Raw genomic sequence first — 24,659 nt, 5'->3', positions numbered from 1 at the left:
GCTGACTGAAAAACACACATTTGTCAGCAACATTGAGACTAAAATCAAAGGTAAAGTTTTATTGCAATATTTTGTACGAGCACCACTAATCTTAACGTCGCTCTGTAACACATTACACGAGCTAACAGGCTGTGTGTAGCATTTAGCTAGTAAACTTACATACATCGGGACGGACTCCAGCTAAGTTAACTGTTGATGCTGAATATTGTAGTAACATCAAACTTTACATTAAGCAAAAGTACGAATTATACTTTTTAAGTTGGTTTAGCTCTGTAAAGTAAAGAATCAGAGCAAAGCAAGTAGCTAAGTAAGAGTGTGTTTATGTGTTAGCTAACAGAGGTACTCTGTTATATTATAATATTAAAGTTATCCTCTATAAATGGTCTTTCTTCTCGCTTATCTATCAAACAGCATGTCAGAGGCTTTAAGCCAGCGAATAAAGGAGCTGGAGGCAGAGCTGGAGAAGCTCAAGGCCCAGCTGAAGGAGAGGAGTGAAGCTGGCTGTCCATCTCCTGATGAAAACTCAGACTGCAGACCTGATGGTAATACCAGCAGCAGCAAAAAGGGTAAGAAAGCAGGCAAAGATCGTCCTTTTGACTTCTCTGCCCACCCTCGGCGCCATGTGGCTCTGCGGCTGGCTTACCTGGGCTGGGCCTACCAGGGGTTTGCAGTTCAGGAGAACACGGACAACACTGTGGAGGCCAGACTCTTTGAAGCTTTGCTAAAGACGCGGCTGATTCAGGACCGACAGAGCTCCAACTACCACCGGTGTGGTCGCACTGATAAAGGAGTCAGTGCCTTTTCCCAAGTGAGTTCACGGAGACTCACAGTGTCATTTCTCGTCTATAGAGGGAGATTATATAGAGAATTATATACATCAGTAATGTGGAAATATACTATTATGCAGCATGGTGCTCCAATACAGGACCATACAGTAGCTGAGTAAAGTTGTCTCTTGTCCACAGGTCATAACCATCGATTTGCGCTCTACACAGTTTTGTGCAGGACTGGGCGTCGCACTCCCTGAACATGTTGATGTCAATACCAAGAATAAAGCTGCTGGTGCTGAACTTCCATATGTCAAGATGCTGAACAGAGTCCTGCCCCAGGACATCAGGGTCTTGGACTGGGCACCAGCAGCAGAGGGCTTCAGTGCACGCTTTGACTGTCAGTCCCGCACGTACCGATACTACTTCCCCCGAGGATCCTTGGATGTGGCGTTGATGGCAGATGCTGCAAAAAGGTGGGTGAAGAAGCAAAGTGATAAACACTGATGGTGATGTTCACCCCTTGAAGCCACAGTTCTGATTTGAGGACCTCTTTGACACCCAACAGATATGAGGGCACTCATGACTTTCGCAACCTGTGCAAAATGGATGTGGGCAACGGAGTCCTGCAGTTTGAGAGGACCATCTTGTCAGCATCAGTCAGGCCTGTGCAGCCTCAGCACACAGACCAATATGACCTCTTCATATTTGAGATCAAAGGGCTGGCCTTCCTTTACCACCAGGTATCAAGAGACACTCATTCAGGGCTTTTTTTTCTCAATTTTTACAGCTCTACTCGCAAATAAATGATGTTCATTCGAGTCATTGTATCCATACAAATTAGGCCTTTTATTAATGCTAAGTTTCAATAACAGCGAGATGGGTCCATATTTTTTTTCCCCTGCAATTTAGGTACTTTTTTTTAATTTCCTGTTGTGTTATGCTGCAGGTACGATGCATGATGGCACTGCTCCTTCTGATAGGGCAGAAACTGGAAGCCCCAGAGATAATTAATCAGCTCCTGGATGTTCAGAGTAACCCCAGGAAGCCCCAGTACAGGTGAATCGACTGCCGTTGAAGAGGTTGTGCATTGTGTAGGAGATTCCAAATCCTACACGTATAATATAAGTATAAGTACAAGTATAAATAAAAAATAAAAAACTAAACCAATACAGTTAAATTACAGTATTAATATTTTCCTAAACATTTCCCTTCGTGTCTCTAGCATGGCAGTAGACTACCCGCTGGTGCTGTACGACTGCCACTTTGAAGGTTTGAGCTGGAAACAGGAAAATGAGGAGGTGAACCATGTCCTGTCTGCACTACAACAACACTGGACCCAGAGTGCAGTCAAGACCCACGTCCTGCATGGGATGATTCAGGGTTTGGAGGCCATAGGTGAGATAATACTTCAAATAATTTGGTTACAAACACCCTCAACACTAATAGCATCATCATACATACTGCTAACCAGTACTTCTAGGCCTACGTCCTTATGTATCCTTTCAATATTTTGCTAGGATCTAATGTATTATACACAACAAAAGGTCAAACGGGTATAAATTGTTTCACTTCTCTCCATCCACAGGTGGAGTGTCCTCTAACCATTGCTGGCTAGTAGAAGGCAGCAAGCAGAGAAACTACCGGCCCCTGCTGGAGCGTCCATGCTGCGAGAGCCTGGAGTCCAGGATAAACCACTTCGTCAAAAGAGGCAGGCTGGAGAGGGAGGAAGGGGAGAACGGAGGGGAAATGGTCCACAGAGGGAAAAGGTCCAAACATTCCCACAATTCCCCCAGTCTGCCTGTTTCTTCAGAGATGCCATCATCAAAACAAAGTACAGATCAAAAAGCAGAAGACTGATATTTTCTCACAGGAGCATGGACTTGCCAAAGTTTGTTTTGTATTATAATTTTTGCTCATGTGAAAACATTGTATTTTAGAAAACAAAACAATTGATTTACTTTTTTATTTCATAAACAGTGTGTTTACAATTTCATTCATGCAAATGTTTTCGTTTTGCTTTAAAATAAACACGTATTGGAGAAAGTGTCTGTCGCTGAGTTTGGTTTACAACACGACTGTAGCTCCTCAGGTTGAATGGGAACTTTTTTTTTCAGCTAGGCGGAACTAACGTCAAGCAGTGAGAAACGTCGGAATATTTTTGAGGTGGCGCTTGTCAAGCTAAGGAGCTAGGTCGTTAGCAATACAAGGGTTAGAGTTGCAGACAGCAGTATCCAGCAATACGGCCCCCTCCAACCGTTTCGTCTGGCTGCATATTTGATAGGACGAAGTGAAAATGGCTGCGGCTTCGTGTGATTTCATATTTGCGGCCGCTCTGACCTGATCAAGACTTGTGCTAACATTAGCCTATTAGCATCCCTGCTTGTTTAGTGCCCCAGCCCCACCACTGAGGCACTGCACGGATTTCCACTGTACATTCTGCTGATTTAAGGAGTATCGCACGTTGACGAGGTAAAGCTAAAATGTATAACATGACTGTTTGTGGATAACGGTAACAAAAGTTTGGAAACAACCGGCCATTTTCTACAGTGTTGAGTTGATTCCAACGTCAAGGAGCTGTTAAACCTCGCCAGGGTTTATCTTGGCGTTCAGTCAAGAATAACTTCAAAGCTGACATAACACTCAAACAAGTTTGACTCCCAAGTTGGCTGCATAGCCAAGTAGCACATAAACTGGGTGTAGCTCGGCACCTCCACAGAAGGGGGCGTGTTGTTAAATCTCATGACAGCCTCGGAAAGACTTCAAATACTATTTAAATGAGCAAGAAACGACAGTGAGGGCCTTCCCAGTAACAATATACTGGAAACATCTCGCGCTTTTGTGTGTCCATAGCTTTGGTATGTGTTAGTTTAAGATTGTAATAACCCCGGGATATTCTTAAATTTTATTGACACTATTGTGTGCTGATAAATACATAATATACTGTATATCATTTATGTTTTGCCTGTTTCTTCTCAGCTTTTATTTCCTTTTGTGTGTCCTGACATTTCTAAGTTTCATATTTTCTTGTTTTGTCTACAAGTTTTATATTGTGCCACCATTACAATTTATATACATTTCTGAGTTACCATAAACAGTGGCAGTAACAGTGTTATTACCTTACTGACTTTGCCCGTTTACGTCTTCCTTTGTCTTTGCTTTAAGATGTTCCTGGTGGGGCTGACGGGAGGTATTTCCTCAGGGAAAAGTGCCGTGTCTTCAATGCTGCGGGAGCTTGGGTGCCCCATTATTGATGCTGATGTTGTGGCCAGGAAAGGTAGGTGGTTATTTCTCGCCTGCAAACCATTCAATTTTACAAAGTGAATACAAATTCAGTCAAAACTGTCATCCAGCTGAACAGGAGACCGTCTCTCAAATAAACTCAGATGTGAGAATACACCTCCATGTCCTACATCACTGACCAAAGTGTGCTCGGTGTAATAACGTTCATTATTATTATTATTATTATTATTATTATTATACTGGAATGGACATAGAAAGAGGTTGGGCCTGTAGGAGGTTCATTAAGACAAACGCTTGGAGAGAGAGGCTGAATCATGATGGCTGACTGCAGGGATGATGTTTTAGTTATGTGGTGAAGATAAAAAGGTCACAGAACTAGGTGAATAGTGCACAGCTGCATGTAGGAGAAAATATAAGGCATTTAGCTAACGATTTAATTACACTGGTGTTGATGAGTCTGTTACAAAATTGATTGAAATATTTTCTCATCCACCTTCTCCCTCCTACCGCTGGTGTGCCACATTTTTAACATCTTATACTAAAAATAAAGGCTTTTTTGTTATTTTACACGTACCAAATGCTACTGCCTTTTCTTGAGAACAGTTGTGGAGCCGCACACTCCCGCCTATTCCCGCATCGTCTACCACTTTGGGCCAGAGATCCTACTCGAGAACGGGGAGATCGACCGGCAGAAGCTGGGTCAGCTCATCTTCGCCAACGAGGAGAAGAGGAAGCTGCTGAACTCCATCACCCACCCAGAGATCCACAAAGCAATGCTCAAAGAGATCCTGTTCTACTTTCTCAGAGGTGAAGGGAGGGAATTGAGTTTGGCTCGGTTATCTGTTAACAGGGAAAAGGAGAGTGGTTTACTGAAAGCGAGCCAAGACCGTTTTGCAGTGCAGAGATGGGCGTCAGGGTTTTAGGCTGTTTCTCACAAAGCTCTCTGCGAGCCAAATCGTGAGATATTTCAGAATATTCCCAACATTTTATCAGGTAGAAGGTGAAGGCATCTGAGATAAAAAGTAGTAAATAGTTGCTTGTGATGTAAACGTTTCAAACCGTAACTTTAAAAAATACAGCCAAGACTCCCACTACAGTAATACTTTAGCAAGACAAGATATCTCAAGTGCCTTAAAATAAACCTCCACTTGTTGTTTGTTGTTAAAGAAAAGTAGTTAACTTAATTGTGTTATCGGTATTCTCACAATGTTAGAGTGTAACTCATGCACACCTTCAGTTCCTTGTAGACAGGTGCGTAGGAGGAAATGTCCATAGGCAAGAGAAGAGAGAACTCCCGCACACTGTCCTTTTACTTGCAATACATTTATTAAAGATACAACATTTGTGTCCTTAGAGCTTCATCAGGTAAGACAATGTGTAAATGTGTTGACACTAATTATTTCTTTTTTCATAATACTTCCCTTCCTCTCCTGTCTCCCTAGGGTTCCGCTACGTGGTGCTTGATGTGCCCCTTCTCTTTGAAACCAGACGTCTCACCCAGTTTCTAAACCACACTGTAGTAGTTTACTGGTAAGATCACTGCTCAGTTTTCTCTGTTTTCCCTATCACTTTAGAGTTTTACTTTTAAACACTTTTCATATTTGAAATCATTAAATATTTTGGGGTTTGTTTTTTGACAGAAACTGGCCATTAGGCCCAGTTTTGTGAGTTATTGGTTACCTCTCTCCTGCTGTCTCTGTGGCTTATTAGCATGACTCACCGCCTCTGGATTTTTTAACAAGGCACCCTCGCTGAACCATAAATAACTTCCATTGTCTGTTCCTTTTCAGTGACCCTGCCACTCAACTATCGCGCTTGATGCAGAGGGACGGCCTGACCCAGGAGCAGGCCGAGCAGCGCGTGGCTGCACAGATGCCACTGAATGAAAAGCGCGGCTTGGCCAATCATGTTATTGAGAACTCGGGCAGCCGAGAGGACACCCACCGGCAGGTCCTGCGTTTGCACACAAAGCTGGAGGACTCCATGGACTTCCTCCTAGTGAGGGTCATTGCAATTGCAGCCACTACTGGTCTGGGTGGGATACTGCTTTATGCAGCCAAGATACTTTTGTCTTAACAGAGGACAGATGAGGAGAAGAAGGGGTTTGGTCCAGGATGTGGTCAAAGATGAGGGTGTGAATAGAAGCAGACGAAGGATCATGGGGGGTACTGATGCAATTTACTGTGAGATTAGTTTCACAGCACCCACCGCTACAGCCCAGAGGTGTGACGTGCCCTGTTGGCAATTAACACAGACTTATATTATTGACACAACATGCACTGACGTGTGGTTTGGTGTGAAGGGTTAATATGTGCAATTTCAGTTGGTTTTACTTCGAGACACTAAACACATGAAGGCGATACCTTAGAGGCTCATTTGCTGTAAAAGCTCCCCGATGCTCAAACCAGTGATCACAGTTTGGGGCCTAAAAAGTAGTTAAATGTTTTATTTTGGTGCAGCAGTCAACCCATAACTGGCATCAGTGAAAAAGGCAAAACTGATATTTGCACAAACCAAGAGATTTTATTTTGTTACACCTTATGAACTTATGAAAATTAGACATTTTGGGTGATTGTATAGATTGTAAATACAAACACCAGACAGTAGAGAGAGAGCTGTACATTCTTAACCACTACAGATGTGCAGAAGTCACTGTGGTTTCTGTACTTCTGTACTTGCCCGTGCTATCCTCAGTTATGAATATGTTTTAAATTGGAGGGAATACTCGTCATAGAAAAAACATTTAAATGCTGAATAGGAATGATTGTATGTTAATGACCTGTGTAATGAAGATATGTGGCAGAATGTATTTGACAATCCATTTTTGTGAATTTACATGAATTAACAGACTTTATATTTATCACTGTATTTTCTTACACTTGAAGCTGTCCTCTGTAAATAAGAAGTCTGTGGTTTTTAGCTTTCTGTGCACTCTCACTTGTAACTAAAACACAGCATTTGTAACATTAGCTGCTTAACTGAAATATAAGTGATTCAACTTTATTGTTTTAAAGTAACAACAACTGTCAGATGGTGTCAATTTGTAATTTTTTGTTCTATTAGTTCAGGTTCTTCACCCTGAACATTTAAAGTATCCCACACAAAGTAGGTGTCAGACTGAAGATATTGTTCAAACCAGAGTATTTTTATATGTTTTAAAACAACTTTGGTTTACTTTAGTCAAGATATTAGCCAAAAGCTAACAAAGAAATTAAAAATGAACGGTGGGGTTAAAGGGGGACTCGAGCGATTTAGCATTAGACCTTCATTAGGTTTAGGGACTTGAAAGAGATAGATTTTAAAAAGCAAGAACACTGTATCCTACATTTCCCATAATGCAACCCAGTAGTGTAGTGTTTGTTAGACCTTCCCTGCCTGGTACAAGGCCACATCTTTCAAACTTCTCCCCTTCAGTTTGTAATGCAGGCCTTCTGTTGAAAATCTGAAAGTCTTTAAAAAGCTCCCTTCAGAGTCACAGAAGGCCGATTATTTTGTCCATTAATCGATTTTTTTTTCAAGAAAGTAGTGAATTTCCCACAGCCCAAGGTGACGTCTTCAGATGTCCTGTTTTGTCTGAGCAACAGTCCAAAACCCAAAGATTTTGTGTTTACAATCATGTATGACAAAGAAAAGGATCAAATCCACACATTTGAGAAGTTGGAACCAGCAAATGTTTGGCATTTCTGTTGTTGCTGCTTTACCCCCTATGATAATGAATATAAATCACATTGGCAATATTGAAATGCATCAACTTCCAACCAAATATTCTCTGCAAAAGACATTGATGTAATTACATCCTACAGGAACACATGTTAGTGACAGGACTTCAGGAGAAGAAAATAATGAACTTGTATTAATGGTCAGTTGTGGTGTCCTTGCTCTTGTCCACATTAGAGCTTAGGCATGAAAATTCAGGCCCACGGGCAGGCGTGGTGACATCATCCTGGCACCGAGGTCCTAGTAGCCTGTGTGGCTCACTTGGCTCCGTCTAAAGCCCCTACTGGTCTGGTCTGTGCTTTTATCAAGCCACTGCAGAATTAATGCAAAGTGACTCGGGCTGTGGTGGGCGGGGGGCAGTGAACCAAGGCTGCATCGCTACACATTCAGATACATATGCAATACATAAAAATCTCAGCCACAAATGCAATGTAATCTTACAGTACATACAACTGTCCACATAACACACACACAATCACACTGTAACGCAATCAATCCAGGGTTGTCCATCATTTAGGGTAATGAAGAAGAACACGGTCTATTCTTAGGTTGCTTTTTTTTTAAACTTGGCTCCATCGTGATCCAGGGGGTAACATGCTTTACTGGGCAGCCAGCTGCTCTGTAGAGATTTCCAAGTGCACCTTTTCTCAGTCTCTTTCTCAGACAGACAGAGGCTAGATGCAGAGCATGGAAGGGAGACTATATCTGTACCAGAAAGTGTGAATGCCCCAGGCAGAGAAGGGTGGCAAAGTCTCAGTCTGAATATAAATTGGGTTTAATTCTGAGGGTGTCAAGCTAAAAGGTGAAAGTCTTAAGTTGCCTTGTTACACTTTGTAAAAGTGCATGGATGCAGGCACAACCCGTCGCTTTATTGTGTGGTGTGGGTCCTCTCTGGGAGCAGAGCAAATAATTTTCTGATGGCAGGGGGTAAAGACTTCTATAATCTCACCATCATGTTCAGAGAGTTGGCCTTCGGCACCACAGTGTGTCGACATTTTGGAATCTCCTGTCTGAGTGGTTTTTCATCATTCTCCCCGCCTACTGCCGACAGGGAAGGTAAAACAGCTTGGGCAAAGGCAGAAAAAATAAATAGCTTTGCACCAAACTCTTCCGCAACTCTGGATAATTGACAGTCTGAACAAATTTTCAGTAACTATTGCATTAGTCAGTGTCGTTTTGAGTCTGAATTGTTTACTCAAGGGGCTAATTTTTTATCACCACAATGAAAGTGCGTGCCACCCCAGAGGGTAAGAGGCTTTCAGTATTCATCAGGGGTTGTTAAAAGAAATTCACTCACCATTTTAGGGAATTATTAATTAATACAAGACAGCTAAACACTCACTCAGCTAAACTCAGACGGCTGGGGCCCTGATCAGACAGCAGGACGCGTTGTGAGAGGCCTCTTTTTCCAGTTGTTTTCTATAGGCAGCAAGTGTTATTGTTATTGTTATTGTTTACATAGCCATCTAGGCTAAAACCGAGTTCTGATATATACTAGAAATCTAAAGGGTATATAGTCATCTAGCCATCTGGCCTAAAATCGGGTTAAATTTGATTCCAACATTGCTGTCCCTAGAGCCAGAACGCTAACATGGCTAAAAACAGGTACTGGCAAGGTAGGTGGGCTTTTCTTACTCCTATTGCACATCATTTTGTAGTAGTAAATCATACTGTGAACAAAATCAATCATAGAAGAGGTATAGAAACTACTGACCTCAGTGTACCAGAACATTAAGCATCCACACCTCCCACATTGATGGATTTGTCATATGTTAAGTATTTTTAATATATAATTGCCAAGGTTTCACGTTGTTCGGCACTGGCACTTTTTCTTGACTGGATAAACTCGCACAGTCACAACTATTGAAGCTGTCCTCATGTGGATTCAAGGAGCACACAGGAGGGGGGTTCATCTCTCTGGGTTGACAGAGATCTCTCTGGGAAATATTTGATTGAAGCAACAGTTAATGACGCAGGTTAAAGAGAGATGGGCACAGATAAAAAAATCTTGAAATGCTATATGTGCTGGAATTTTGCTCATCCACGGTTGTTGATCTCAAGTTGTTCAAGAGGGTGGATTTGTCTTTTGAATCTATTCAACATTTTTAACATGAGAATTTGTAAATGAGTTATTGGCAGATGAGGACCTCTTCTATAAGACGAAATGCTGAAATGTTGTTTTGATAAAGGTTTTGATCACTTTGATGAAGCAAAAATTGACAAAAAAAACAGCAATGATGAAAAGAGCCACTGGTGTGCCCACTCACCATTAGCAGGTCACAAATGCAGCTCGACACCAACCGGTAGAAGAAACTGGCCTGAACAACTGTAACGACTGTAGTGTTCTTGAACTCTGACATCTGGTGTCATGCTGAGGAAGGGGCACTCGCAGCGCCTCCGCAGCTCGTTGTCAGGCTGCATCCACGAGGCTGCGGTGAGGTGAAGAGACAGGCAGCGCGCCAGCGGAGCGTCCCCAGCCACATGACTCAACCTCTCCCTACGTGTTAGCCCCGGCTCAGTCAGGGCCATGAGGGAACAAGGACGTTGGTATTGAGTCACTGACACACTGGACAGTCCCCAGAAGAAGCATGATGATGGGGAAGAAAGTGGGGGATGCATGTTGTCACGTTCTCCCTAGGAGTGCTAGCACAAGCGGTGATGCACCCATGCACACATTATCTACTATAATGCAAGATGATGATTTTGCACATGTTTGTCTGTCCTGAGACCATAGGCAGGAGTGTGTAAGCAACACTGGAACATTGATGAGAAATTGGGTAACACTTTATGATACAACCTGCAAATTACGTGTATTTTGTGTTCTTCATTGTTTATTGTAGTTATATTGTGACCATACATAAAAGCTGGTCAGGGTTCTCTACAACAACTATATCTCTGAAGCAGTTTTTGTCAGATGGAAACCAGATTTTTTGTTGGGGCTACCTTAGCCCCTTTTGTTACCTTACTGTACCCCTGCAGTTCTGGTAGCATATCATAACTGTGAAATACATAATTACTTCGGTTTCACAGAATATTAGCATTAACAGCATTTTCCCCAAACTTCTGTTTTGTTTCTCAGTACTGTACCCTGTGGTTACCCAGTATTTACAAAAAATACTCAGACATTTGCATGTTACGTAACTATCTGAATCATCTCAAATCAGCTCTTAAGCATTAGCAGTATAACTTACACTTGAAAAACCCTGCACAGGGAATGCTTATCACGAACGCACATCTCCCCCTGGCTTTGCTGACCATTCTGCTATAAAGCTGAGAAAGCAGCAGAAACTGATGAGAACATTGTCCTTTTCACAATACAGGCACGATTCAAGGTCTCACAGAGATCAATCACTTGCTGATTCGTCCTTGTAATCATGCCTTTTATTGTGTTCATTGAGATTTTGAGGACTTGTTGCATTCCAGGTTTCCATGCTAAAAGAGCGATCATTGGGCAACTCACCTGGTAGAGTGCATACCATTTACCAAGGCTGAGTCCTTAGTGCAGCGGCCCTGATTCGATTCCAGCCTCGGCCCTTTCCTGCATTTCATCCCCCCTCTCTGTCTTCAGCTGTCACTATCTAATAAAGGCCAAAAATGCCTGAAAAAAAACAAGAGCCCTCCTTACAGATTGCTTACGTGATGTTGTATAAAATTTCATCTATTAACCTAACTTACACAATGACGCATAAACATGCCACTGTCGACCACGCGTGTGTCCACACACAAAATAATGACTCAGACATCTTTGCAAACTCTTGATATTATAGTCAGTAAAAAAGTGCTGGAAGTATGCTATATTTCAGATTGTAGCCTGAAGGATTAGTTCAGCACATAACACTTACTGTTTATTTTTAGCATTCAAGGTGATATATACAGGCTTGTGGTGATCCCTGAGACAACAGGTCTGAAGCAGAGCAGCTGGAAAGATTCTGTTCAGTGTCAGTAGTTGTTGACAGCCAGACAGTGTTGAGGAGATGCTGGTTTTAAAGCCATATAGCGGCATTGCTCTAGGGATGGCAATGTGAGTCCACCACTGTGGTCCAGGCTGAAATATCTCAACAGCTACTTGATGGATTGCCATGAAATTTTGCACAAACAGAGGATGACGCCTGGTGACTTTGTTGATCCTCTGACTTTTCCTCTTGTACCACTAGCAGGTTGACATTTCTGGTTTTTAGTGAAATGTCGGATGAGTTGCAATGAAGTGTGGTACAGGCAGTCATGCTCCCCTGAGTTTGAATTATAATAACTTTTAGGATCCATTCACTTTTCATTTAGCGCCATCATCAGTACCCACAAATTAAAGTTGTGACATTCCCATCAGCCTCAGCTGTACTTTGTGTTTGGTGCTAATTATGACTCAACCTAAACTAAGATGGTGAACATGGTAAAGATACATTATATATTGTATATACCTGCTAAACATGTTAGCATTGTCATTGTGGGCATGTTAGCAAAGCACCATTCAGCAGACTCACAAAAATGCTAGCATGGCTGTAGACTCTTTGTCATGTTTTCTTTTGGGTTCTCCAGTGTGTGCTTGCTGTTTGCAACCTGTCAAAAGATTTTTGTAGCGTCTTTGTGTTACAATCTAAGAAAACATATTCGTAGGTGCATGCTCACACAAGTTAAACCATGTGTGCATGTATGTGTGGGAAGGTGGCTGTACGTTTGGTGGGAGGAAGTGAACATGAGCACGAAGGGGCAATTTAGCTGGACAATTAAAGCCTCCATTTCTAATTTGGATCTCCCCCGGTGAGTTAACTGGGGGCGCTCAAGATAGCAAAACCAAGGGTTCATTAACGTCTCTTCAGACATTTCAGAGGAGGCACTCTCTCCAAGCCTTGCATTCTCCTGTCTCGTTTAGACTAAAGATACATGCAGGGACACACGCACACGCTGACCCCGTACACTGACCCAAACACACACGGACCCACAAACGCGCACACGCATTCTGCAGAGGCCTGATAAGCCTCACGCCTCACCAATTGGCCCCTGCAAATGTCAAGCTGAAGCCATCTCAGTTTACTGATAGGGAGTGGGCCAGAGTGAATGAATCAAAATTTCCTTCAGTTACGTTTGCTGGAGATTACCTCAATTAAAACAAGTCTGCAGTAGGGACATAATCTTTCAAATCCCTCTACTTATACATTATGAAAAGAGGTACAGTAGAAAATCTCAAAATATCCCCACAGCCGAGTCCAAGAAACGAAGCTTACGTCAACAAAAAGCAGCTTACAGCTCTTCTCAGGGGAATACTTATCGTCAAACCCTGGACCTGCTTAAAGTCAGGGAGGACATGAGATGAAATGTGAGTCAAAGGTTCAAGCGTCGTGTACAGTCCAGATGCTGTTTCATCACAAATTAAAACACCGGCCCCAGAGTGTCCTGTTGGGTAGGTTGTTCAGCTAAAGTCACCATCAAAACCAAAACACCCCTGAGGAGGGGTTTGTGTCGCTTACACAAGCACAATAGCTTGAGTACGGATCACCCAGTTTTGCAGAATGAGGCAAAGACGGTGCCTGCCAAGAGAATTTCTCTACGTTTTACACAGAGGTTTCCACAGACGGTTTTAGGCTTACCCCTGTTGCCAGTGTGACTCTGACCTCGATAAACGGCTCAAAAAGAATGGGTAGATGGCTAGATATGGTGTTCCTTTTTATCTGTGCAATGTGATGCAATGATTTGTATTATTTACAAACATCATGGCACATCTAAAGTGCTTTGTGTTCTGGGAAAGAGGGAAGAAACAGCAAGCAACGAAACTGCCTACAAATGAGTCCAGGTGCATTTTCATTTCTCTCTTCATTCACACATTTTGAAACGGTAAATACTGTTGAACTTCTGGCTTCATCTTCAAGGGATCTTAAGCGTTTTTATGTAAGAATGGTTTCGGTACGTTTGTGTTTCTCCCTGAGGACTTCAGGAAAGTACAGATGTTGCAGCCTCTCGGGCAATGTTCAGTTCCAATGGTTTCAGCAGTGAAAGCTGTTTCTTGCAGACCGGGGGCATTTGTCTTTGACATTGTGACATGAAGTCTCTAATTTGACGATGTGCTCATACACCCTGCAAGGAGAAAACAGCCTGTGCTAGTGCTCAGCTGCCCCGTGGCTCGGGTGACCTCTGCTTAGGCACGGACCCTCAGTCTTAATTGTGTCTGGAGGAATTCTGCTGTCTTAAGACAAGCTTAAGTTTAGACCAGAGGGCTTCCTGGCCTTCACTGCATAGAGCAGTTAACACAGCACAGCGTGGCAACCTAGACTCTTTCCGTCATTTTAATCAACTGTATACTATTACACCAATTTACAGCTCTTACACCAAAATGCTGAATTTATTTGAGCTTCGAGTGGCATTTTGAAAGGTAACTTTGGGCTGACGTTCAGTTTTATTAGCTTCAGTGAATGAGTAAATGTGCATTTTGACTTGTGCATGTCTTGACGCCCTCAAAACTTTTGGTCTTGAACTCTAAACTTGGTGTTTCAAACTATATAAGAGTCAGTTTTGGACTCTACGTGGCCCGTGTCAAAGGCAAATTATGTCCAAAGAATTTCCCTATATCAAAGTGAGCTCTTAAGAAAGCAGATAAATATATTGGTTTTTACAGTTTAGGCCCGGAAGCTATTTTCTTGTCTCTGACACTTGTGTCGCCGTCACAGCAGAGCCTAATTTGCCCTGGATTACTTTCCGACACTGATCTAAGCTTTGTCATGATATGTTCTAACACCCGTCCCCTGACTTTCTCCCGCTGTATCTCAGCGTCTCCACACCCATTAGAGGAAAAAACACATCCCTCCTTTGATTGTGAAACACAATCATCTCCCGCTTCATTTGGCATTTAACACAGCTGTGATTTGCTCTCCCTTTCCCTCAGTGATCATCTCTGCGTTGATTGCCTCTCGCTGAGCTGGCGTGGCTTCTCTTGTGTGTAACATTTGCAGGACTAAAGGCTGGTTTCACTGGAAAATCAGAGATCAAAACAGCTGATCAAGAAAAAGATGAGGTGAGTGACATTAACCACGTAATGTGTGTGGAAATGCAAAAAAAACAATTTTTAATGAAAAATCATGGACATTAAAGGTAAAAGCAACAGCAATAGATGTTCCTGAAGCCCACACCTAGCTAAACTTTGTTTAAAATCACTGTTTTTCTCTTTTTCATCTGTGGAAACATACAGAACATTTTAACAGGTGTTTCATGCATAAATCAACTAAATAAATCTTTACAAATGAGCACATTAACCATTACGTAATATAATCGTACAACTATCTATCAACAGCGATATTCTTTAATAGACACACAATATGGTGTATGTACACTACTTTGACTGTGTTCAGACATCAATATCAAATGTGCAGTTTATACACGAACAACAACAGCCAAATATAATGGGCGTATATGACATGATTTTCCAAATCATCACACCGAGACACAATACATTTTGTGACACTGTCTGCCATTCAATGCAAGCGTAATCTCATTTTGGCATCCAATATTTGACAAATGAATATTTCTTGGGACAAAATATATCTCCTCAGTCACAACATCTTAAAGTACAAACAGCATGAAAAAACATCCTCTTAACATCAAACCTAACAGCACATTTACAAACACTGCAGTCGCCACAACTGTTGGATTTCCAGACTTGAATTTGAAATGACAGCTCAGAAATGATGGTGAGGCTTCTGCACTGTCAGATTTGTTACTGCACCTCAGCATGACACATGGCAGTGACTGTCACTGTTACGTCGCTCGCGTCCATCAGAATAGCGGCATAGGCACCCTGTATACAATGGAATGTATGGATGAGTAGGTAGATAGTTACCGATGACCACAGATCCACAGCCTTAATCGCTGTGTCAACGCTGACCTTAAACATCTGCAAAGACAATCTGACTGTGGATCAGTGGCTATGGGCAACATTAACCTTACTGCGAGAGCCAAGTGAAAGTCAGGAAGTGAATGTCCTCTGGCCGTGACCTTTCACCTCTGAACCCACGTCCTGTCCAGTCTTCAGTCGGCATAGAGGATGAACCCTGAGAAGGTGCTATATTTGTTGCTGTTGCCCCCGTGGGCCTTGCCCCCATCCAGTTTTATGAAAACCTCATCTCCCGCATCCAAATGAAGGATGACACTGTTGCTGGCGTAGTCATAACTCTGGTCCTGGTCTTGGGCAATGGCACTGGCCCTGACCTGGAATATGACACACACATATATACAGACAAGGAGAGAGGAAGTGAAGACATGTAAATGGTAGACTGCTTTTTTAGAAAGATTTACAATAAAGAGTTGTTATAATGCATTAGATAACAGCAAAATGAAAATCATATTATTATTAATTATTAACAATAAGACCCAAAGGCCCACAAATGCTTAATTTGATGCGCACAAACATTAAATTAGCTTCTGCTTCACTGGCCAACATGAGACCACACTTATTTTCCATGTCTGAGTTGACCATCTTATTTTAAGAAAGGAATATTTGAAGTGTGGACTGCATTTGAGAGTTTGTGTGAAGTGGGTCCTGTGTGGTGCATATCTTGTTTTCCTCTCATGACTCAACTGAAAGGGTCAGACTTGAGTCAGTCTGCCTCTGAGGAAGGATGGATGGCAGTGCATCCCTTTGCCTCGTGTTCCACTCTTACAGTACATCCACCTTTTTCTGGGTGGAGCGCTGAAAATGTTTTTCCCCAAATAGAAGTGTCATCATGTCAACACAGGGTAATTACTGAAGCACATATCCCCTCTAAGCTTTAGCTAATGTATAATAATCTGGGGTTGCCAGGTTGGCTGTTACGCTTCAACTTGACCAGACCAACTATAAAAGTGTAAACCCTGCTGCAACCCGACTGTGGCAACTAAACTAAGGTAGAACCAAAACTGGAATGTGGAGTTGTAATTCGTGCCATTGGAGTGCAAAAGTGTATGTCAAGAGGCTGCAGGGTCTGAGACGAGAGGTTGAGCCACAGATGACAGCATGATGATGGATTCCTGAGACATAAGGGCAATGCAGCTCCCTTTCCTCCCTGTGTCCACCCTCAGCTCTGCTGCAGCAGCATGATGTCCATCACTGACAAGAAAACACTGAAAATATAATTTACAGTAATATAGTATCCTACTTTATGTCGTAAATGTGAACAATTGTCTGACTTGTATCAGTAATATTGTATTTTCAACCAGGGATGTCGTTGGCTTTAGTGTCCCAACACCACTTTGCTCTCTTTGGCTGAAGGACCAAAAAAATACATAATTAATAATCAGATGGTTGTTAAAGCTGCTCATTCATTTCTCACATTTTCCCTTTAGAACGTTCTTTATACTTTTCTTTATGTGTTAATAAACACAAATGAAGGTGTATCATTATGTAGGTGATTTAATCAGCAGTTATAGTGGGTTTGCCTGAAGCCAAGTTTACGTGACTGTTTTGTTCTTAATTGGTCCTCTTTAACAACACATAGACTGTATTTGTGTGCATTCATGCCCATACTAAGAAGGCTATTTATTAATGGTTTTATCATGTTCCATTAGATATCTTGGAGCTCATAGTTGCTTAAGACAGTATGAGACTGAAATAGATACATTTCCGACTGTGGTAAACTAAGGTAAATGTAGCTCTATATATGAAACTACATATGTGGTGTTGCACAGTATTTACGGTGTCATTGCCCTCTAAAGAAAGCAGACAGAGGCAGGGAGGTTAAGAGCTGGGGGAGGCAGCTTAAGAAAGTCTTTACAAAGCAATAGTCAGCCAACAGGTGAATCATTATAATTAAAATATCTAGCCACCAGTTCTTTCACACTGTGTCTCCAGTAGGTATATTTGTCTTTTTTTCTTTTGCTTAAGTTAAAAGTAAGCAGGTTATATGGACTGTAAATACTAATAGTCTAATTTATTATTATATTATAGTTCTATGAAACAGTCTCTACAAAAATTGAAATATATTAGTATCACAAATATAGCTTTTAGTGTGTGACATTGCACTGGATTACATTTTGATGCACAGGTGTATGTGTTATTGTGTCCACTCTCTGTACAGCCTGTTGCAGCTTGGCTGAGATTTTTGCAGGAAAAACGTCGAGGCTCAGATTTAGATGGTGTTTGATCAGTGTCATCACCTGGGGCTTTAAAGACATTACAAAATGATCCATGAATATAGCAAATATCACGATTTGATATTGAAATGCCTGGGCCTGACAGGCAGTCTGATAATGCATACTAGCACATCATGGCTCCATGAAGTTTGTTGTATTTCAAAGGGCACCAGCTTTGAACTGGCCCCTACCCCAGGCTGTGTTTTGATGTGTGCAGAGTTGAGATAGCGCTGCACTCCTTCCACTCACTTCAACGTGTACATCATTGGATGTGTAATATGCACAGATACACAATCTGGCAGCGTGCCACTGTGCATTGTCATTATACCGGACTATAACACAAGACCAAGACAGACCTAAAATCTCTGTCCACATGAATGCATGACTTCTCAATTTAGACTGCCAGCACTCTGGTTACACTGTTTCCTGAGCATTTTGATGTGGGTTCATCCCATTGTATGATTCAGGGTTCTAAACTCATAATGTAGGCAAATGGATAATTATCTACTATTTGTACTTTGAGAAACTGTGCTTTTTCCATTCGTCCATTTGTTCAACAGTAAATCATTCAACATTCGGAAGTGTTTTGAGAGGATGTCTGAAGAGTTAAAAGTGTTACCCACCAGACCATTCTTGATCAGGTCAGCCCACATGCTGGTGCCATCTCCTCCCCTCATCAGCACATTGTAGATGAAAAAGTAGGTACCAGGAATCTTACAGGTGAACTTGCCCGTTGCGCCCTCATAGTTACCACCAATATTAGTCACCACGTCATCAAATCGTAGAATGTCGTAACCTTCTTGAGGGTTTCTTAGTCCTGCATAAAATGCCACCCGAGGCATAGTGTTGTAGGTGGTTGTGCTAACTGCCCCTTTGCCCCCTAATCCTAGAATCCCCGTCCGTACAATGTCCACACCATCTCCCGGTGGTCCTTTAGGTCCTGGTGGGCCTGGCTCTCCAGGTGGTCCTGGGGGTCCAGGCTTGCCTGGGCGTCCTGGTTTGCCTTGTGGGCCATGAGCACTGTAAGTAGGCAGGGGTGGGCCAATGCTGTGATCACTCAGATCCCCCTCGTTGTCCACCTGTAGGCCTGTGGTTGCTGTATCTGTTCCTGCGTGCACACCTGTGCCTGCCGTGCCCGTGCTGGGAAAAGGGTCACAAACCATGCGGCAGGTACCCAGCATCTCGTAGTGGCTCGAGCTGTCATCTATGCCACCTGTGCCAACGGAGCTGACCAGCACAGGGATGAGGACCACCAGAACCAGGACCAGCATGACCCCCACAGCAGCTGCCACCAGGGTCTTCCGCCCGATGCTCAGCCGGGGAAGGGGCTGCGCAGCCACCGTGGAACTCTCCGGGGTGGAAATGGTGACTGTGGGGAGTGCGTCCACCTGGCAAAACGCAGACACAATGAGGATCTCCGATGGTGGAGATGGTGCCCAGGGAGAGCTGGTGTGAGTGTGTGAGTGAGTGACAGAGCAGTGTAGGAGTAAGGGAGAGGGAGTGGAGCAAGGGACCGAAGTGATCAAAAGGAGAGAGAGATTGAGAGAGTGAGGAGAGAGAGCAAGAGGAGAGGAGGAGGGAGAGAGTAAGACAGCTTGAGAGAAGAAAAAAAAAAGAAAAGAAGCAAGGGGAGGAGAGAGTGAGCATCATACACTCACTAACCATCTGAGTCAGGGCTGAGGAGGGCACTTTCCTGCTGGCAGATGTGAAAAGCCAGGAAAGACATAAAGTAGGAGTGTGATATATAGGGCATAGAGAATGAGATCATTATCAATTCACGTTCAGTGGATGATGAAGATGAAGATGGAGAAAAAGATTTGAGGGAAGTTTGTGCACATGAGAAGGATCTAATTTTTAGGAAAGACCATTTATGTACTATCACTGAAATTTATATACCCCATTCTCTTCAAAATCTTCAATAATATAACAGTTGGCATTGATTTTGTGCAGTCATGTAAGAAAATATTTTATTTTGAGTACCACAAGAACTCATTTGAGTCATCTATGGTAGAGATATAGATTGAGCCTGATATAGTTTTCTTAGTTTAATATATTTTTCCTTATCTGCCTACGTATTTGTGTGTGTGTGTGTGGGTTTGTGTGTGTGTGTGTGTAGTGGGAGCTCTTGTATACTGGACTGATTCCAGGCATCTGTGGTCAGTCGAGCTGTGACCTTCGCAAAATCGGCAAACTTTTAAAGGGCCAGTTAAGGATTTTGTAAGTATATTCTATTACAACATTAGTTTTATAATTGCTGTTGGCTATGAGAGGATTTTACTCACTTAATTAGCTGCTGACACCTGGGGTTGTGGCAACATCGCTGGAATAGACATCAGTAGACACACAAGTAGTGACACAAGTGGTCCAGGCAATGAAACTGATCATAACCAAGTCCTGCACCACTTTTGAAATCATAATAATATCCAAACCCAGCTTTAAAATGTCACAGTAAGCCATGACAGTGAGCCTGGATTCACAAGAGGAAGGCCCTGCGGCTGCTATAAAGATCATTAATTACACCTTTTCCTGTTATGACATGTCAAAAATGTTGGCTGTGAAAAGCTCCTTGAATATCACCAGCGACGAATGAACAGCAATAGCACAGGGTCTAATAAAATGTGTTATAAAGTTATAAATACATACAGGGAAAAGAAGGCAAACTTACCTTTGTTTTCTCTTCCATCTGGCTTGGTCAAGTTCCATTTCAATTTAGTAAATTTCATCTGCTGCAATTACTTTTTTGTCTAAGCAGAATGAAGCCTATAAACTACAGTAATCCAGGCAGACAACTGGACTTGACAGTTGGAAATGACATACTCTCTTCTCGCCTAACATCTATAAATCACACTTTATGCAATGAGGTGGGCTTTTTAAACTCTCAGTTGCCTGCTAACTGCTGCTAACTCTGTTGTCGCACTTGTTGCTACCAATGCTGCTTTTGTAGCTGCTCCTCACATTAGCAAGCTAAGCAAACTTGTCGTTTCAGGAAAATATATTGTTTGATGTAACAAATTAGACAGAGGGTTTTCCTCTCCCGATGCCTAAAGCTTCGGTCCCAGAGACTTCCACTGCTTCCCTTCACCACTTAAGCTAATGTTAAGTATTAGTTGCTTAAGCTAATGTAAATGTTGTAGGTTCATGCCTTGCCTCTCCATGTGGCTTCTAAGGCTGCTGGCTGAGCTTATTTTGATTTGGGGTTTTTTTTGTCATGTGCATTACGATCTTTTCAAGCTCTTTATTTGTAAATATAAAAAGTTATGTTTGAGTATTATGAGTCTTATATCAGTCTAGTATTCAGGGTTTCCCATCATGTTGGCTCACTGCAAGCTATTAGCTAGAGGAATAAACACCGGTGTTGTCTTGCACACAGTCCATTCACATAATATTTTTTCTGTAACATTGGCTGCATAGGAAATTCAAGGTAGATACATTTGCTGCACACAGTTTAATTTTTGCTAAGCTCAAAACTCAAAATCAGCTTGCTTTACTCTTCATCATGATTACACCTAAACTGCAGAGCATCTGTTCAACTCATTGCCATATACACTAGTAGTCATGTACTGTTAATTAATGCTGCAGCATAGCAATACATATGCAGAGATTATCTGCTCCAAGTTTAGTTTAACATGCTTAAGTTAATAATTATATCTGAGTATTAGTCTGCTGAATCATATGAGGTGGTTTGCCAGGTTTACATGTCAGTCTCAGTTTTTAAGGTGGTATATTCTTTGCAAAGGTTGGAGATGTTTTGTTGAAGAATGGCTTCATGGTGGCTGGTGCCCCTCAGTAGATTACATAATAGCTGCTGTTCGTCTTTGTATCTCTGTATCGCAGTTAAGACGTTTTGATCTTTGCTGTGCTTCACTTGGTGTATGCAAGTGGGAAATTATAATGTCAAAGTCTAAACAGTAAATATCGATTAAGTACATATTCTGTATTAATAATATAATTATGTACCACATGAGTTGGCGGAATAAATTCAAACTTGCCCAAACTTGCCAAGTGTGTTGGCAGAGAGGGCTCTGCTTAATTCAGCAACCATTGCCAGCAGTCTGTTCAGTTGACAGTTTTCAAAACTCAAGTGAGTTGATTCACTGATCTAATTTTCAGTATATTACTGGGTCTGAATAATTCCATGAGGGATGGGTCATGTAAATGGCCAGACACAAAAATAAAACTATACATTAATTAATGTATTCATGCACTTACTAATATACAGAATATGTTCAGTAAATATACTCCTAAAAATTGCAATAAGCAACAAACTTAAACCTAAATGCCTGTGGTGCACAAAGGCATTGTTCAAACCCACAGAATATGTATTTAAAATGCAAGTCAATATCCCACATTTCCACAGATACTAAAATGTGCATTAAAGGATCTAGCTTTTTCCATTTGATGCAATTTATAAGTCAACAGAGCAGCCTCTTGGATTTTAATGTTTGTTTCCATAAAGGCATGGAGCCAATGAAGCACTCAACATGGTGCTCATGTTTTTAAGGTACAATATGTTCATCTGTCAACCTTGTACATTTTCTCTCAGAAGATAACTACCCTCCTATTAACCAACAGATGTAACCACAAAAAAACCCAAGTCACATTGAAGCCAGTTACATACACGTGGCCACAATGTTGGAATCATCCAGTGTTATTAGATTTTCATGAGGGTAGTATAAGCAGAGAGTAGTTTTGTGAGTCCTCTCCACATTTTTGATGCTGCTGTTGTCACAGGACACGACAATGGTACTGAGTCAGACACCTCGAGCGGTGCTTTCTTGCTGAGTCTCTCTCTAGCTGATGACAATATAAACCTAAATCAGAGAGATGACCACATAGTCAGCATGATGGAAAAGATCTTTAATCTTCTTAAATCTTTCATTATCAAAATATTCTACATATAATACTGTATGCACAATTTTGCTCGGTATATCACCTGTAAAAAAAACAAAAAAACACATATAATTGTTACACACACGAGACAGAGAAAAAAAGGAATTGACCAAAACTAAAAAAGATGCTATAAAACTGGTAAAAGGTTACAAAAAACACCAAAACAAACAAAAATATAGGAGTGATAGCCTTATCATACAAGCACCTGCCTAGCCCCCCATCAACTCACAATCAAAACATTGATCAAAATAACAGACATACTCACATACACATACCACTTCACTTTAAAATAAATTGTATCAATCTCTGCAACAGTATATACAGTATGTCAGCCTTTTCTATAAAGTGCTGCACAAAGACTTTGCTCTATTTGCAGACTTTAGTGCCCTCATGTGGCCTTTTAACATGTTACAAAATATGTAATTTCCACACAGCACATTCATCCCTCGCTCATCTGCCCTCACTATGTGTGTGGATCCAAAGCTAAACAGCGAGCTAAACACACTTTCAGTAAAGGTTCAACATGTGTAGACAACATTAACTGATACAGTGGATACACATAATGTAACCATACAGGACCTAACTTCAGCAGTTAAGAAAGGCTAATGTTTTTCTTTTTAATTTGTGATTATATTGATGGTAAGCCACATCATTCAGTCCTCTCATATGCTGTAATAAAATAAAACTGCCTGTCTTTAGGGTTGGCTCTTTTAGGGATAATGTACTTTTGGCTGCAGCCCAATCAGTGGTGTCCTCCATTCATTCTCAAAGGAATTACACCTGCTGGGACATCACTGAGTAGAGTTTGACCAGGAGCGCAACTGTCTTGAAGTTATGAACATTTCAAGAGAAATCAGTATAACAGCAATCTGTGCCCTCTGTGAATCTGTGCTGATTTGCCCTGCAGGTGGAAAAGTGACCCTTAGCCAAAATGAATTTATTTAGGGAAATAAAATGAATGAGTGGGACATTTTTATTCCACTTATAATATTGACTTGTGTTATTTTAAATGTTCCCATTTGCATTTACGTCTTTCAACCAGAGGATGGCGCCCAGTGCTCACTATTGTAGAAATTAAAGAGGAAAAAAAAGAAAAAGAAAAGCAGCCAGATGGTAATAACTGGACCATGATGAGCACACACATACATTACAAACTTGGTGATACTGAGTAACAGTTACAACTCTTCTATCTCAGTATGTTTTGTGCACTACAAATTTATGATGTTGATACACACTGTTGCTATGTCAGGACAGTATCCCAGCTCCATGCAGCAGCAGAAACCTGTCTCATCAGCCCTACAGTCGGGGAAGGTGCAGACCACCCATCTTGAGCAGCCCAGCTCACATTCCAGCGTGCACACACGGGACGGCCTTGTCAGTAACTGGAGAGCTGAGGAAACAGCAGGCCATCTTTGATGTCTATATTCAGGATTGACTGTGCTGGATAGTGCATTTATCTGATTTTGGGAGATGCAGGGTGAAATATATTTGGTGCTAGAGTCTATCGATTTTTTTTTATTTTTATCAAGGCATAAGTATTTAATTTTTTTGTAAGTGAGAAATTACATCCTGTACTGTAGTTTTGCCTTTGTAGCCAAGTTTACTTAATGAAATAGTTGGGTTAACAAAATTAGATGTCTGTGGTGGAGATCATGGCCAACATCAAAGTCAAGATAATGTTGAAATCGTGATTTCTTCAATGTAATTACCTTTCATTGCCGTTTGGCATAATAACCCCTTATATAAAAGGAAAGCATATCAGCCCCTTGTATGTTTACTCGAGGGTTCAAACAGAGTAACTTCCTTGATTCTTTCTTTTTGGACTCTTCCTTTTTAGGAAATGGGCTGCTGCCTTGCAGTCCCTCTTGGGATTCTGTGGGAATTCCTTAGCTGGTTTGCTTGGCAGTTGGTTTTCAATCCTCAAATATTGTTATTTCAGAGTGTGAGGTTGGG

General features: G+C 41.7%; 3 protein-coding genes across 3 annotated transcripts; 2 read left to right on the top strand and 1 right to left on the bottom strand.

Moving 5' to 3' along the window:
• On the top strand, positions 1 to 2,695 carry pus3 (pseudouridylate synthase 3). Its single transcript, XM_070927165.1, has 7 exons — positions 1 to 50; positions 412 to 808; positions 966 to 1,243; positions 1,336 to 1,510; positions 1,717 to 1,826; positions 1,993 to 2,165; positions 2,356 to 2,695. The coding sequence occupies exons 2-7, from the start codon at positions 413 to 415 to the stop codon at positions 2,625 to 2,627; spliced, it is 1,404 nt and encodes a 467-aa protein (XP_070783266.1). The 5' UTR covers positions 1 to 50; position 412; the 3' UTR covers positions 2,628 to 2,695.
• A 338-nt stretch (positions 2,696 to 3,033) lies between these two features.
• Positions 3,034 to 7,028, top strand: dcakd (dephospho-CoA kinase domain containing). The gene is made up of 5 exons (XM_070927166.1): positions 3,034 to 3,239; positions 3,933 to 4,044; positions 4,614 to 4,817; positions 5,453 to 5,540; positions 5,801 to 7,028. The coding sequence occupies exons 2-5, from the start codon at positions 3,933 to 3,935 to the stop codon at positions 6,084 to 6,086; spliced, it is 690 nt and encodes a 229-aa protein (XP_070783267.1). The 5' UTR covers positions 3,034 to 3,239; the 3' UTR covers positions 6,087 to 7,028.
• An 8,709-nt stretch (positions 7,029 to 15,737) lies between these two features.
• On the bottom strand, positions 15,738 to 19,090 carry LOC139303218 (C1q-related factor-like). Its single transcript, XM_070926957.1, has 3 exons — positions 18,935 to 19,090; positions 18,440 to 18,883; positions 15,738 to 15,917 (listed from the first exon to the last, which is right to left on the bottom strand). Exons 1-3 carry the CDS (start codon positions 19,085 to 19,087, stop codon positions 15,738 to 15,740), a joined length of 777 nt encoding a protein of 258 aa, XP_070783058.1. The 5' UTR covers positions 19,088 to 19,090.
• Positions 19,091 to 24,659: the final 5,569 nt, after the last annotated feature.

This window comes from Enoplosus armatus, chromosome 20 (genome assembly GCF_043641665.1).
Source record: "Enoplosus armatus isolate fEnoArm2 chromosome 20, fEnoArm2.hap1, whole genome shotgun sequence".
Taxonomy (NCBI): domain Eukaryota; kingdom Metazoa; phylum Chordata; class Actinopteri; order Centrarchiformes; family Enoplosidae; genus Enoplosus; species Enoplosus armatus.
This window is presented reverse-complemented; position numbering and strand designations above follow the sequence as displayed.

Bases quoted from the DNA above. Each gene is read 5' to 3' on its own strand.
- dcakd (XM_070927166.1), top strand. From the start codon at position 3,933: ATGTTCCTGGTGGGGCTGACGGGAGGTATTTCCTCAGGGAAAAGTGCC. The intron at 4,818-5,452 runs GTGAAGGGAGGG...CTGTCTCCCTAG, and splicing joins CCTGTTCTACTTTCTCAGAG to GGTTCCGCTACGTGGTGCTT. The intron at 5,541-5,800 runs GTAAGATCACTG...GTTCCTTTTCAG, and splicing joins CACACTGTAGTAGTTTACTG to TGACCCTGCCACTCAACTAT.
- LOC139303218 (XM_070926957.1), bottom strand. From the start codon at position 19,087: ATGCTGGTCCTGGTTCTGGTGGTCCTCATCCCTGTGCTGGTCAGCTCC. The intron at 18,884-18,934 runs GTGCACGCAGGA...GTGGACAACGAG, and splicing joins CGGGCACGGCAGGCACAGGT to GGGGATCTGAGTGATCACAG. The intron at 15,918-18,439 runs GTGGGTAACACT...GTCATATTCCAG, and splicing joins ACCTGATCAAGAATGGTCTG to GTCAGGGCCAGTGCCATTGC.
- pus3 (XM_070927165.1), top strand. From the start codon at position 413: ATGTCAGAGGCTTTAAGCCAGCGAATAAAGGAGCTGGAGGCAGAGCTG. The intron at 1,511-1,716 runs GTATCAAGAGAC...GTTATGCTGCAG, and splicing joins TGGCCTTCCTTTACCACCAG to GTACGATGCATGATGGCACT. The intron at 1,827-1,992 runs GTGAATCGACTG...TCGTGTCTCTAG, and splicing joins CCCAGGAAGCCCCAGTACAG to CATGGCAGTAGACTACCCGC.